This window comes from Bombus impatiens, unplaced genomic scaffold, assembly GCF_000188095.3.
Source record: "Bombus impatiens unplaced genomic scaffold, BIMP_2.2 scf_0146, whole genome shotgun sequence".
NCBI lineage: Eukaryota > Metazoa > Arthropoda > Insecta > Hymenoptera > Apidae > Bombus > Bombus impatiens.
In genome coordinates, this window is record NT_176565.1 from 575,915 (window position 1) to 590,972 (window position 15,058).

A 15,058-nucleotide genomic window follows, 5' to 3' on the forward strand; every position below is an offset into this window, starting at 1 on the left:
CCCGAAGGGATGGTTACCATGCTTCCACGAAACCAGCGGCGCTTGGTACTACTATCAGGCTTCCACTGGAATTACCACCTGGCAACATCCTCTGGACGCAGTCTACAAGGAAATGGTCGAGCAGGCCAGGGCTGGCAACGCTAAACCTGATAACACCAGGCAAATCAGCGTTGGTACGGATTGCCTCGTCATTACGGCTGAATGGAAAATATAGGATTAACCCTTTGCACTTGGACTGTTATCACTTGGCTGCACTTAGCGTTTAACAGAGTCAAAGACTGATTAACCGATGCATCATCCACCTTTTTATTGGTACACATATAGTCGATAGAAGGTAGATCGTGAATGATATAGTCCAATCGCACGTTTGTATTTGTCCTATTCTGCGATCGATACATATAGATTTGTAGAACGTATATAATTGATGAGAAGACTGATTACAAATGACACACGATGTAATATTTTTTTATTCACCGACCACTGCTACTCCAAACGAGGGTAGATTATTTATCGAACCACGTATCTTCGCGTTTTGTACATGTATGTAGATGATGGTATATAAATAAAGTATAATATACGTATCATTGAATCTTAATGGCATGATCATTTTTCTTTGCATCTTATGCCAGACAATGCAGTAAGAAGTAGTCGTGCAAAGGGTTAAACCTGGCACCCGAAGGGATAAAGGTTACTAATCGTTCTCTTATTATTTTGTTTAATATTCGTTTCTGAGTATCGAAATCGACGACTCTATAGTTTATCGAGACTTTTCAAATCTGACTTTCGATAGATAACATAACATTTTGATAATAGAATTTGCATTCATCAGTTTGATATCTTTCGTATTCGAACAACTTATCGACGGGAATACCAGTAAACAAGATAAGATAATCGTACTTGCTCGAATATCGCATAATCGTTGTTTCCTTATTTTTAATCATCGAAATTGGACGTATGCCCGTGATTGGACGTGATTTTTATGTCGTTAAATCTTTAAATCATTGGAAAAGTAACAGTTGTCTCCAATACAATTACTAGACGGCATATGTTTCAAAGACATGTGTTTTCTACGATTCGATTGCCAAAATCTCGGCAATTATCGCTCTACGCGTCTCCCACTATAGTACTCTACATCGTGTTGTCAACTCGCATTGCCAAACTCCTATATCCAAACGACAAGGACTCGTTTGTCAATCGAAACCCAAGCTGGCTTTTCTTCAACTAGTAAAATTGTATTTTTAGGCTTTTCAGCTTTGGCTTTATCTTTTAATATTCATCAGCGATCACGCATCTGGATTTTTTAAATCTCGGATTGAAGCTTGATAGTCGATCGTATTCGGATACGCGACACTCAGGCGATTCATATCAATTACGTAAAGTGAAGATATTTTCTTGCGTTCGACCTTGAAGCATCGAGTTCGTACAATTACAGACCATTTGTTTTCTTTTTCAATGACCGCAGATCTCCGACAACGAAATAGTCTCTACTTATTGACTCGAGTTTTTTACGTAACGCCGAGTAGTTTACTGCTAAGTATGTATGTAAGTCAGTACGGCATTCAAGTTTTATGTAACCTTTCGATTCGCGTGCGTGTCATGCGATAGAATCGAGAGATTGACTCGCTTCGTTTATTAATTATTGACGAACACGGTATTGATTGCGGTAACGTTAATCTTATCTTATCCGACTCTTTCGTTGCTTTTATATAAGAAACAAGATTATCATTTGTACAGTATAAATTAATTACAACATTACTTCTATGTCAAGGTTCATCGCCGAAAGGCTATCTCCAGCGTGTAACTAAAATCTAACGATTGTTTTCGTATAAAACGAGACACAGTCAGTGAACCGAGGTTAAAAGCTATTTGTTGTAATCGGTTCGGGTACAATAAAGTTATACACGATTGAATTTGTCGCGCGATTTCTCCAACTGGATGGAACTGCTGTACGCGTGGACGCGCTGCTAGCTGCATAAAGGACCCTTGAAACTCTTACGTGCCGGTCCTTAGTGTACGACATATTCATCAAGGCACTCGCGCGTTGGTGCACTTGCTCGTGCAAGTACGTAATAGTTGCTTGAACGTCGATCCGTCCAATTATCGCGTCCCCGTCCATCGAACGCGAATTGTTCGGCTGGTATTGCGGACACTTCTTACCGGCTGTTGCTCCACAGCTGCTGACACAGTCACGGCCCAAAGGGATGCAAGGCAATTAGCGTTCACGTGAAATTATCGTCGTTCTCCTTGTTCGTTCAGTTTCGTTAGGACGAACTCTAATTTTACGAAACTTCTCTTTGGCAATGAAACAACAACGATTCGATATGAGCTTCGAACTACTGTTTCACGGCGCACGCGATAAACATTTGATGCAATACCGTGCAACGTGTCCCTTTACTCGAAAGATTATCATTCAATTACAGTGTATCGCCCATCCTTAGTCAGAAATAGAAAGCATTGTCTCAAGTTCAACACGCTGTGGCTTTTGTGGCCTGGTGAGAGCTGCACGGGCGCGAAAAGTCAATATTTGTTGGTAGTCCTTTCCCTTTGATATTCTTTTTTTACACCGGAAACAGTGGAAGATTAAAGGCATGCTAGTATAAAGGGTGAAGTTTTTAAAATTTTCCCCCATCGTGTATTCTCGGTGGTTGTTTACGAAGTAACATCCTCCCTACGCCATGGATTCAACAGGAAACAAGATTCGCGATGGATTATTTTCAAATATGATTTTACAATAAAATTCTTTGAAAATCAATTTTATCGATATTTTACAAAAATCACACTTAGTGATACACAAAAGTAAAAAATTACGATTGTGTGATGGAGGAATTTTAATGTTTATTTAGATAGAGGGTACATACCCTAATGAGATAAATGTCATTGTTCTAGAAAATGTAATTCGAGATTGTAAAACAGACTATGTACCTAAGTATGTACTTAGCTCTTGATCGTATCACCTGTTACACAGGTCATCGTATATCGATGCTATAATGTATATGCATGGATCTATTTCTTATCTACTTTGCCTCGTTGCGACTGATACGATATTCATTTCCATGTACATCTGTTTTGCAAGTGTCAAAGGCGATATGACATGTTTTGCCTCTACAAAAGTCTCATGAATCGATGTAACAAATCCGACACTGTATATAGTTTGGTTGGAAAAGATTTATTTTCTTTTGTGATGAATAAAAGGAGGCACGAAATCGTTAAAAAAAAAAAAAATTGCGCTTGAAAAATATGCAGGTCGTTTTAAACGGGACAACTGTATTTTTCATTGTCACATAATAGTCGCTTTCGCGCACTTTTGAGCTTTTAAACATATTTTCTTATCCATTTCATCGCTCATCCCTCTCTGCTCTTTTGGCGAGTGTAAAAAAGAAGAGTGAAAGGAAAAGAGAAAACAGACGTTGACTCGCTCGCGAGAGAACGTTGACACCGTCGCCTCTTTTCACTCGAGAGGGTCATCGTAAGCGTGGAAAAGTTTACGCGCGTTTTCTCTGATCTGTGGAACGAGTATCGATTCTTGCCTCTTTTGAGCTTTTTCTCTCCCAACAACATAGCGAAACAGCGTTAGGAAGCTATATAAAGTGTGTTTTCTGATCGATAGAAGAGGACTCGAAAACAACAGCGAAGGATTTCGAGTCTCACGAGGAAGCAACTCTGCCCAAGGAATCCTCTCCGTCGAAGGAATCTGTAAAACAATCTATCAAAACCATTCCCCCACCTACCAGGATCCCTACGAAGTTGACACCTCTGAAAAAATTGGATAAAATTGATGGTGCAAGGAAGAAGGATGCTATGGGCCAAGACAAACAGCTGTATAAACGAGAAGACTCGAAAATAGATAATCCTCTGGCAACTAACAGAGCCGCCAGGGATTACACCAACCTCAAATTTCAAGATCCAAGGTTCTACGAGTGCCCTAAGCTTCTAGAAACAATCGCATCAACCGCAACCACCAATACAACCGCAGTTAGTACTCCAAAGCAAGAGATAGATTTAAAAGAAGTGCTAAAGAGATCGGAATCTCTCAGTCCGAGGCACGAAAAGGACTGGGAACAGTTGTCCAGCAGATTTAGTTCCGAAGAGAACATTATAGATATCGATAAACTCAGCATCACCACGTTAGCCAGATCAGAGAAGTCTGAAAAGTTTGATAAGGAGAAGCACCCGAGTCAGTTTGGTCAACAAAAGGAACTCACTCTAAGTGGCGGAGGGACCATGTTTCTGAAGAGCAACAGAAGCAGGGACACTACACCTAGTCACGAAGGCGCTAAACTCGATGATTTCAGGACCATGCTGATCCCGGACGAGAGCAGCAACGTCGGTGGAGATAAGTTGAAATCGATTCTCAGAGAAAAACAATCCGAGGATGGTAAGAAACTTATATATAGTATTATTATCGTTTTGGTACAGATTATTAAATTTTAACCGGTTATCAATAGACGACAGACCAGTGGACGAAGAGCGGAAAAGCGTACGTTTCGACATAGAAAAGGAATTGGACATCAGGTTCACCTATTCCAGATCCGAAGACGATTCGGAATCCGAATCTGAGGAGCAGGAGGCTCAGATGCTCGCGATGTTTTCTAATCGAGATACCGATTGGATTCCTTCGTCGCAAAAGACAAATTGCCAAAGATTCAACGAGGAAACCAAAGAAGATTCCGAAGACAAAATCGATGAGGGTATCAGAAAGAGTTCGTCGTTAGAGAAAATCGAAGGATCGAAGAAAAATGGGAAAGTCGTGGGCAAGAGGTTCGTCGTTCGGAACGTTTCCGAGAACGAGCACCGCAAAAGATTTGTTCCGCAGAACGTTTCTGACAAGGAGCACCGTATGCAGATGACAAGGGATAGTTTATCTGGAGAAAGTTTGTCGAGGGAGAGCAGCCTGGACTACACGTATACCAATAAATTTAACAAAATCAAAAACATCGATCTGGTCTCGAAAAGCGAGACCACCGATTACAGCGACTCCGAAGCGCGTCGAAAGTACAAATCGAAGGTGGATTTCTTACGAAACGAACAGACCGACGACGATGATACCTCGGACGTTCCTAGAATCTATCGCGAACTCGATCTCGTAGAGAAGCAACGCAACGAGGTTGCTGGGAAACAGGAACAAGGCAGGAACTCGAAAAGCGAAACCGATTACAGTGACATCGACGCGCGCCGGAAGAATAAATCAAAAGTAGATTTCTCGCGAAACGAGCAGACCGACGACGATGATACCTCGGACTTTCCTAAGCTTTATCGTGATGCTGGCGGAAAACAGGAGCAGGACAAGAATCTGGAGGAAACGAAGATAAGATTGAGTCAAGAACACGAAAAGGACATCGAAGCCTTGCAAAAAGAGTACAAAGATAAATTAGAGCAAACGAAGAAAGAGTTGGAGGAAAATTTCATGGCGCAGAAAAAGCAGCTGGAGAAAAACATGAACGACAAGCTGGAAGAATCGAGGCGGAAGATGGTTGAAAAGGTATTTTGTAATATTAAACTGCTTCTGTTATTATTTTAGATCTCATCTTGTTATCTTTTATAACCTTTTAAGGAGGAGCGGGAGATTCAAAAATTAATTGCCGAAATGGACGAGGCTAAACTGGAGAACTTGAGGAAGGTAAAGGCCGAATTGGAAGTCTGCTACGAAAAGGAGAGACAGGAAATTTTGGCGAATCTGAAGACGGAACTCGACGAGAGAAAGGGCGAGCTGCTGGAACTACGGAACCAAGAAATAGGAAAGTTGGAGAACGAACACGAACGTGATCTAGACGAGGAGAAACTCGCGAAACTTAACGAGATCAAACTGACTAAACAACACTCTGCGAGAATTAAAGCTTTGCAGAAAGAATTGGACAAGAAGTTTGACGAATTACGCTCTCAGGTACGGGAGCAGCAAAGGGAGAATATTTCGAAAATCACGGAGGAGCACGAGCAACGTCTGGTTGAAATTGTACGCGATTTTAGAATCAACGTGAGTACCTGACGATGTCTGTTATTCTAATAAAAAACTTAACTCTTTGTTGTTGCGTGGTATGCAACATTCTTTTCTTGTTTCCGAAGATTTTTATTTTCCTTATTGAATGTGTTATTAGTCCAATGTCCATTGTTTCTTAAGGATATTAGATTGTGTATATGATGCGAACTATGAATGTTATGCAATGATTAGTTAACCCATTAGGCGCAATTTTTTTCTGCGAAGGCATTAAAGCGATCCACTTACCAGCTACTTTGGTATAAATAAATATGTCATTCAATTTCCCAGTTTTACCCACGATTGTATAACACCGTCCAGCTTGGAACACGCCTTATAAGATAGCTTTAAGACAGATTCTTCTAAATTCTTGTTGTATCTTGAAAAATTATACTCGAAGAGCAATAAAGCTGCAGAGCATACTATTACAAAATTGCACTCTTACATTTATACTTTAACCTAGACACACACGACATGCTGATTACCTGTAATACATGTATGTTAAAAAAAAAAAGAACTACTTCAACTTATTCTTGACACGATGGAAGACGAAGAGCTGAAAGAAAGGTTACATTACGTATTTGCGATTACACGTGACTGGAAAAAATTCGCTGTTGCGGTTTCAGGAGGATCGCACTCGCAAGATGTATAAGCAACATTTGGAGGAGATTCGTGCCGATTTTTCACGCGAAGTAGAAAAAGAAGCGAGGAAACAGACAGGAAGAGCTATTCACCAAGAGAGCATCGAATTCGAGAAAATGCGTTGCGAAAAGCGACTGCTGCAAGACAAATATATGGCGTTGAAGGAGAAATATATGAAATTAAAGAAGGAGGTTCGTTCGGCTATCGACAAGAGGAACAGAAGGAAGGAGGGATACACCACGGCTTCGGAAACCGAAAGGTCAACGTCAACGAGAACGAGAACCGACAGAACCGAGTCATCGGAACAAAAGTGAGTCGAGCTTAGATTTGTCGCTTCGCTAGTTTTTCTTCCGATCAACCGTGTGTTTTTCCCGTAATACATACATAATTAGATACATACTTGGTGCAATATTCGGTATTTCATTGCAATATTTTAGGATGTCGCGCCATTGTGGCAGCGTTATACAAGAGGAGGGCGCGTGAAATCAGAAAAACGAATTGAATCGCGAAGGGTTGACACGTTGGATCGCGCTCTGAACTACTTGTACGTGCCATGACTTTAACAAATCAGTCGGAAGCACAGTTTTTATCTACGTGTTACGATATTTACTCATATATTTGGATCAAGTGTTCACTATATTAGTATTAAGTTCTTGCACATCCATTCTCCTTGTCACCAATTCCAGTACCTTCATAGTTAATACCACTTACTATACCTTGACCAAGCACATTTGTTGTATATCTTCTGTATGTTGTATATCTTCCGTATCTCGATGATGAAATTCGACGCTCTTTGTAAATAACTAAACCCATCGGTGTTCGTTCAATTATTCACGTAGCGAGATAGAAACTGTGAAGGTACTCCCTCACGTTCATACGATTCGTCCTAATGTCTGGCTATAGGCCTTAAATCGTGCTCGCAGTACTCCACTACGAAACACGCACTCGAGCTCGGCGACGACGAACACTAAAGCGCACGAGACTCAGACGACCATGAACGAGCAGTCGGAAGAATTACACGATCCGAACGAACCGAACGTTCAGAAGGCGAACTCGGGGTTTCAGAAGAGCACAGCTACGTCGAACGCGAAGAACGTGAGATTCCAACCTGACGACACTAGTATCGCCAGCGAGACGAACGCCAACACGACCACCACGAAGAAGAACATCAGCAAGAAAGTAACCAGCACCGCGAAACCTACCGCTACCACCGGAAACAACAATAATAACAATAATAATAACCTCGAGAACCCGGTCGAGAACATTAGGAAACAATTGGAAAAGCTCGAGGATCTCGGTGATCAATTGCCAAGCAACGAAACGGCCTATACATTGCGTTATCCTTTCCAAGACAAAGGTAACTTTCTTCAGAAGATTTCCACCTAATTAGTAGTACAATATTCATTTTTTAGCAATCTGAATGTTTCAGAAACGGATAATTAAAAATTCACCGCTTATTTGCTTCCATTTCTGACGCGCGCGAAACGTAGATGAGAATTTCTTTTTATTAGTCGTTTGTTTCTCTCGATTATTCCCAATACTCCCATGTTTATTTCTGATATTTGAGAATCGGTTGTTATTTGTTTTTTCCCAGGCATCTGTACACTCTCTACTTTAACTAGCGGCTTGTACTCTTTCACCTGCTCGTAAGTGCGCCACCAGATTTTTTATTTTCTTTCTATCGCCACGAGTCGAGTCTGTCCTCGTTGGTTCTTTTTTCGTTACATCTTTCTTTGCACGCTGCTTTCACCAACATCGCGCGTGTGCGAGCTAGTCGGATGACATCGAAAAGGATTTTGCTCGATTTTTTAGCACCGGCGAATGCCTCTTCGGAGCTGGAGTTCTTTCGACACCGAATTCACGTCGAAAGGGATTCAGTGAAGAGGGCACGGGAGGCGCTTCGACACCAGGAGAACGTATTCCAGGGACGGCAGAGGGCTTGGAAACAACGTAGCGTCCGAGCAACCCTCGAGCAATTAGTTCAGGTATTATTTTTATACACCTGCGTCTCGATCTGTATTTTCTAAAAGCTGCGCGTTAAATCCGCACGATGGATTTTAGGAGGAACGCGAACTCTCGGACATGGAAGTGAACTTGCATCGAACTAAGAGCCTTCTGGGTGAGAAAGTGATCCAATTAAGGCACTTGGAGCAATCTCTGGAGAGAGTGGTTAATGCTAAAACCAACGAAAATGACGCGACTACGACGAAAAACGAAGAACTGACGTTGAGCGATATGTCTAGCGTGAGCAGTGGTATCAGTTCAACTGATTTGGGAACGGACACGTTTATAGGTAAGTTTCTGTAACGGACCCTCTCTCTCTCTCTCTCTCTTTCTCTCTTTTTCTCACTATTCCGCTATCAGTTATTGTTTCATCGCCTTTCTTTTCTTTGTCACTTTATTAGTTATTTTCACAAATGATTTAAATGATTTTCCTCGAGTCTATCGAAGCGCTGTTTTCGTTTATTTCTTTCCACTCAAGAATTTGTTTTCGATCTTGTGGTCTTGATCCTTCGTACTCAGACAAACCGGATCACTACCAGGAGTCGACGGAAATCATCGCAAGCCTGGAAAACCTAAACTCGGAAATACGTGAGATCTGGGGCGTGCTGAATAAACGCCAGGATACTAATATACCACCGCCGCCGACTTTGATGTATTCTTATTTGCGATGGCTACGTTTCCACCACCTTACAGCCGAATCGAACAATATACAAGGTGAGTATAAATCTTCGTTTGCATAATTTCACGAAGACTTTCTCTTTAAGTTGCGAAATTCTTTCAGGAACATTCGGTACGCCGAATATTCAGTCGAACATCTTGTCTCAGTTAACTGTAACGCAACCACCGACACCCAACACGCAAAACATCATCGCCCAATATGGTCCTAATAGCGGTTTTACTACCAGCGTTTGTACCGTTGAGAAGAACTCTTCGAACCTGATGGAGAGAACGTGGAATCTACGGGATTGGCTGCGACAAACTTGCGTCGAGAGCACAGATCAGCCCAGGTCGAACGACACTCTAAAAAACAATCCACAATCCATCGAAAAGTTTGGTTCCAAACGACATACGCTAGGGGATTCGAGTACCCGTTTCGTTGATGTAGATTCTATGTACTTACACGTGTTTCTAAACCAATTCAAGAAAACGTGTTTTCGTTAGTCGTTAGAAGTCGTTTGGAAGCGAGAGTTTCGATCGATATTCGTCGTTAACACGTTTTGGATCGTGTACCCATCTTGACCAAGCCTATTATGCTGATTCGAGAACCTCCTTTTTGCTTGTTCCTATCGAGTTCAGTTCGTTTCATCGCTGAATCTACCACAAAGACTGCAATGAAGCGCGGACGTTCACCGAATGCACGCAGGGTCGTCGTCTCGAGCTTCTAACATCAAACGAAACGGATACGAGCTTCGAGACGAGACTACTGTCATGCACGTGATCGCGCTACATTTCTAATACGGTCGGTCGCATCGGCGTTCCTTAAAATTTTATCCGGAACAGCAGCCTATAGGACGATGTAATTATTATTTTATCCAAAAATTTTAACCGACACCGTTCGTTTAATAGTAACTTTAACGTTACAGTGGATGACCATGTAAAAACGGAAGACTTTCATAAAGGGAAACGAATCATCGCGCCGTTCAGCGTGCAAAGCTCGTGAGTCGTTGAGGGAACGAGCCAAATGCGTGAATTTGCGCGAAGCCCAAAGATCAATACAGGCGCGACGGAGTTCTGTTGTAAATAAGAATTTCTCGATGGCCGTATCGCTCGATACGACCCGCTGGTTCCTTTTTCCCCGAACAGTCTGTTGAACCTTTATATATTTTCGAGATCGATTTTTCCGTAAATGTAACGAGAATGTATAATATGCGTACCTCCTATATCATATACGGTTACTATAATATACATGTATCGGATATTTCGAATGATTTCAGATAACGTTCATCGCGTTTGAGACGGATATGCGATGAAACCGATGCGTGATCTTCGTCGTACGAGAAGTGTCGATTCGGTTTTCCTTTTATCAGATCGTATGTGATATCTGAATCAAAATTGTCAACGGAAAGACTTAGCTTTTGTATCGAGTTACTTAATTATCGTGTATGTTGTAAGTCGCATACCATAGTAAACAGGGATTCGTAGACGACTCGAGTTAGTTTATCGACAACTTCTTCGAGCTTCGAACTTGCAGCGCGTACGAAGTTCTCTGCTGCGTTTACCATGATGTCTATCAAACGCCAAAGTTTCATAATTATCGACTTTCTAAACCGATTCGCGCGTAAGTACGGTATATACCGTAAGGTTTCTCGATCGATCGATCATCAGAAGCCACTAATTAACGCTATCGTATCGATTTATTAATTTTAGAAACGTTCGATCGACATTTAACCTTCGACAGCATATGGATCGCAATAATTTTGATCTCATTAGATGTATAGCGTAGAACGATTAAAGTTTCTACACTGTGGAACGTGACAGCTTACACTGAAATGTCTGACACGTAACTATACCGTAGAAAACTTTCCGGTAATTTCGCAAGGAACCTTGTTTCAAAGTAGTTATTGCTCGAATGGTTCCTTCTTTCTTGTTATAATCTTATCATTGATATTTCATTCGATATTCTTTTACTTAGCAATCGGCCCTGATATTAATCGATGTTCGTGTATCGTAAGAACAGCGATCGAACAAACTATATAGTTGATTTTGTATCGATTAAAGTTAATGCCAATAGGACATTGAGTCGATATTTGGAATCGTAGGGTCACTTTAAGATGTTTGACACTTTCGTCTGACACGAAGATTTCAAAGAGTAGAGATCATTCATTAGCACCGTCCTTATAAATCATACAAGTATCTTCCCTCGGTGAAAAATATGTATCGTCATCGTTTATTGCTTCGGAAGTTGATAAATCGTTAATATATTACGTCCGATGGTTCTACGTTTATTTAATCGGTCAAAAGGTGCTTCGTCTACAGTGCAATAATTTGCGAGTAGTTCATTTTATAACTCGATTGAGTAGTTTTGTTACGTAACTGAATATTACGTCTCTCGCACAATGCGTTTTATACAGATATTATCCATAAATATTTCGTTAATCGTCGCTAAAAATCGGTAAGCGGACGATAAGCGTCCTCGCAACGCGGTCGGGATAATTTTTCCATGAAAACGCTTCGATTCCATACTCCATGATCACAAGCATTTTCTTATGTAACATACAAGAGACAAATGTTGTTTGTAAAGATTAAACGACTTCAAGCAATATAATTTTATTTGGATAATCGAATGCGACCGCAGCCATCCCGGAGATGGCTCGAAATATAAAGGGTATTGCCAAACTTAATTCACCGGTGTTTATTTCAAAATAAATGGTGCATATTTGAAGAAAAGAAGATAGTTCTGACTTCGCTGCTTTCTTCTTTTCGTTCATCGACGAATACTCGCGGTTCGCCAGAGATATTACTATGTGCAATGTTCAGTAAATTAATTTTGGAATACCTTGTATATTCTGTATTATAGTATATATTTGTATGGACGCAAATATATATGCTATGCAAACCAACACCTTCATCCCTGGCAAATTCCATCATACGCAGCTATTACACGTAAAGAGGTTTCGACTATTTTTCTTTCAAATTAATACGTGAATGTTATACGACATTCGAAGTGTTCGGTTTTACAGCGTTTCTGAAAAATTCCTGCAGGCCCACCGTCATTTTTTTCCGACCAAGTTCGCAGCAAATAAAGTTAAATAAACTACAGGTCGATTCAATAACTACCGCTAGGAAAATAAATTGCAATCGGTATGCGTGTTTTCGCATTCATCGCTGTTTTCCTCGAACTCGTCTCTTTTGGGCAACCACGAAGTCATTTGATGTGATTTACATTGGGCTTTGTTTTTTAGGAAATTCTGCGTCGCCCTTATCACCGGTGAAATTTTGCATACCAGCAATCTGATACACGCGGAATCAGCACCATCCAGTTTCTCGATCAGTCGAACCGGTAGATTCTCGTCATGAGCTTGCTCGATTAAGTTTTGTATCTAAAAAGAAAATTATTCGCATCTGTTATCTGGTAACTTACAATTTCTGTTTCATTTTTGTATTCAGTGTGACTCACTCTCTCGCTCTTGCTCTCCGTGATAAGTTTAGCTGGATTCCAAGATGAAGCATCAGTCTCGTCTTCCAAACTCCTGGCGGCATTTTCTTTCGGAGGTTTCAAGTTAAACAACGAACTTATCTGCAGATCGGAGACTCGCCATTATTTGATAGTAAAACATCGAGCAATAGACACGTACCATTTGCGCAAGAAATATAACGCTGTTCACAGCAATGGCTGTAACTTTCTGCGAATCCAGTCCAAAAAGACGGAAGAACGCGGACATAACGTTAGAAGGACCGAAACTTCCTTTATCCTTTGTTTTATCATCCTCTCCTCGTCTTTCCTTCTGCTTAGCGCCTAAACTTTTTGCAACCAGATCTGCGATATCCTTTGCAGTCTCCAGATAATCGGTCGCATATTCCAAGCCTGTCTTTATCTTGTCGAGAACACCTACGAGTCGAATCAATTAACGAGCTGTTGATTTATCGTGAAGCTTAAGTTTTGCGACTAACCATCATCCTCTTGAGGTAAACCGGAGGCACAAAACGCTATAGTGGAAATGCAGAAAGCGGTACACAAAAACTTCTGCATTGTATCGCGACTGGAGCTTTTCCTACACTAAGAGTTACATTCGACCTGGTTCTAACGGATGTTAATTACTTGTTTCCACCTTGTTGATTCGTAACGTTCCTGTTCCTAGTTGGTCGCGTGATGACCACGATTGAAACTCTTTTCGCTTTGTCAACCAAGCACGAGAGACGAGATCTCCAGATTCGGAGAGCCTCATTACCTTTTCGAACTAGTACGAAACGAACCTTGTCGATGAAACATCGTTGTCGGTGAAGCATCGTTCGCGAGATTCACAACTCAGTTTAAATCGTAAAATACAGTTTAACATGAATACCGGCGTGATACCGTTTCTATTGATATGTCTCTGCTTGAAAGTTACATTGGCAAATCGGACATCGTTTTATACGCAGGAAGTTTATTGTTTGAGCGAACTACCAATGAGTGAATTAATTCAAATAAAGTCCTCACTCGCGGATGAAGAAGGTAAACTTTTTCGAAACCTTAGAAACACATTCAACTTAAGAAGGTAATTGAAAAATGAAATCGATTAAATAAATTTACGAGCGTAGATGTTGTCGAGGAAGATGTACAAGCCGAAGAGATATCGAGTAGAACATTTTCGTCATCATTGCCCGTTGCACAGCCCTTGAAAAGAATGAACAAAAAGCCAATGAGACGTTACGAAGATTATCACGAAGATAAGGGGAAAGATACGAAAATTTCAAAGATATTCCAATTGTCAGTCACAGCGCTTTCGTTTCTTGCTTTCGGTGGCTATTTGCTTAGTCTTATAATAACAGCAATTCGTCAAAACGCAATGGGAAACACGGGCAATGGAAACGTTATAGTGCTCTCAGTGAGTTGATTTTTTGTTTTAGGCGATCGAGTTACAAAATTGAGAATCGAAGCTGACATATTCTACATACAAAAATGACATTCGCATTTCAGAACCTGCAGGGTTTGCAAAACTATAATCGTCCAAAAAGAAACTCCCTTATGCACGATACGGCAGAGAACGATTCCGAAATCGAGAAGCTGTACCAAGGAATGATCCTGCTGTCAAAATCTTATACAATGTACAATATTAATTGATGATGCTTTGAATGGATCTAAAAGTAGAAATACAAGACTTACGTTCGCCACTATCGATGGATATCGCTAGACTTTTGCTAGAAAATCACGGATAGTAGAATCTCGGATAGTTGAAAACGTAAGTTTCGTATTCGAGGATCGATCTGATCGATTGACACGAGAATATAAGAGATTCGTGGTAAAAATTTCTGATCGTGATTGACGGACTCAATTAGGGGTTCGCTTATCATGATTCGCCGGACTCTTGAAAATCCTAAAACCTAATAAAATCGAATAGAGGATCACGGTGTGTACATATCCCGAAGAATATTCTTAGCATGTGGGTAGAGGCTGCTTCAAACATGGCTCTTCAAATAAACACCTAAGTGACTGTATACTCCGAAAGTCTGCATGCAAAGATAACCATATGGCTTCCAGAGATATCATCAGCCATACGTCTCTATGCTATTATTCCTCAGACATGTATAACCCGAATAGCGTCTATTTCTGTTTTTTGGAACTTCATTTCTAAAAAGATTACCGATTACGTTCAAAATTTTCGTTCTCGTGATTCCTCGATGTAATCGAATTTATTTAATGATAGCGGTAGGTAACGATTTACAGTAGTACATGTGAAAACTATAATTTCTATAAAAAGATGACCTTAAAGAATTGTAATCTGTATAATAAATTATATTCGA

General features: G+C 40.7%; 3 protein-coding genes across 3 annotated transcripts in view; 2 read left to right on the plus strand and 1 right to left on the minus strand.

Annotated features, from left to right (window-relative positions):
- LOC100749078 (uncharacterized protein PF11_0207) overlaps nucleotides 1-9,783 on the plus strand; it is a 13,717-nt gene extending 3,934 nt beyond the window's left edge. The window contains 11 exon segments of the mRNA XM_024365718.2: nucleotides 1-173; nucleotides 3,608-4,375; nucleotides 4,446-5,479; nucleotides 5,552-5,971; nucleotides 6,598-6,923; nucleotides 7,537-7,970; nucleotides 8,426-8,598; nucleotides 8,675-8,906; nucleotides 9,137-9,331; nucleotides 9,399-9,615; nucleotides 9,617-9,783. The exon segment at nucleotides 1-173 is cut by the window's left edge and continues 24 nt beyond it. Of these exon segments, the coding sequence (XP_024221486.1) occupies nucleotides 1-173; nucleotides 3,608-4,375; nucleotides 4,446-5,479; nucleotides 5,552-5,971; nucleotides 6,598-6,923; nucleotides 7,537-7,970; nucleotides 8,426-8,598; nucleotides 8,675-8,906; nucleotides 9,137-9,331; nucleotides 9,399-9,615; nucleotides 9,617-9,641 (3,997 nt within the window). The 3' untranslated portion in view covers nucleotides 9,642-9,783.
- A 2,563-nt stretch (nucleotides 9,784-12,346) lies between these two features.
- On the minus strand, nucleotides 12,347-13,307 carry LOC100746330. Its single transcript, XM_024365720.2, has 4 exons — nucleotides 13,229-13,307; nucleotides 12,913-13,172; nucleotides 12,735-12,854; nucleotides 12,347-12,657 (listed from the first exon to the last, which is right to left on the minus strand). Exons 1-4 carry the CDS (start codon nucleotides 13,305-13,307, stop codon nucleotides 12,397-12,399), a joined length of 720 nt encoding a protein of 239 aa, XP_024221488.2. The 3' UTR covers nucleotides 12,347-12,396.
- A 267-nt stretch (nucleotides 13,308-13,574) lies between these two features.
- Nucleotides 13,575-15,003, plus strand: LOC105680386. The gene is made up of 3 exons (XM_024365719.2): nucleotides 13,575-13,769; nucleotides 13,856-14,142; nucleotides 14,235-15,003. The coding sequence occupies exons 1-3, from the start codon at nucleotides 13,613-13,615 to the stop codon at nucleotides 14,376-14,378; spliced, it is 588 nt and encodes a 195-aa protein (XP_024221487.1). The 5' UTR covers nucleotides 13,575-13,612; the 3' UTR covers nucleotides 14,379-15,003.
- The last annotated feature ends 55 nt before the right edge of the window (nucleotides 15,004-15,058 follow it).

Bases quoted from the DNA above. Each gene is read 5' to 3' on its own strand.
- LOC100746330 (XM_024365720.2), bottom strand. From the start codon at position 13,307: ATGCAGAAGTTTTTGTGTACCGCTTTCTGCATTTCCACTATAGCGTTT. The intron at 12,855-12,912 runs GTACGTGTCTAT...TCCGATCTGCAG, and splicing joins TTATATTTCTTGCGCAAATG to ATAAGTTCGTTGTTTAACTT. The intron at 12,658-12,734 runs GTGAGTCACACT...TTTTCTTTTTAG, and splicing joins CGGAGAGCAAGAGCGAGAGA to ATACAAAACTTAATCGAGCA.
- LOC105680386 (XM_024365719.2), top strand. From the start codon at position 13,613: ATGAATACCGGCGTGATACCGTTTCTATTGATATGTCTCTGCTTGAAA. The intron at 13,770-13,855 runs GTAAACTTTTTC...TTACGAGCGTAG, and splicing joins CTCACTCGCGGATGAAGAAG to ATGTTGTCGAGGAAGATGTA. The intron at 14,143-14,234 runs GTGAGTTGATTT...TTCGCATTTCAG, and splicing joins GAAACGTTATAGTGCTCTCA to AACCTGCAGGGTTTGCAAAA.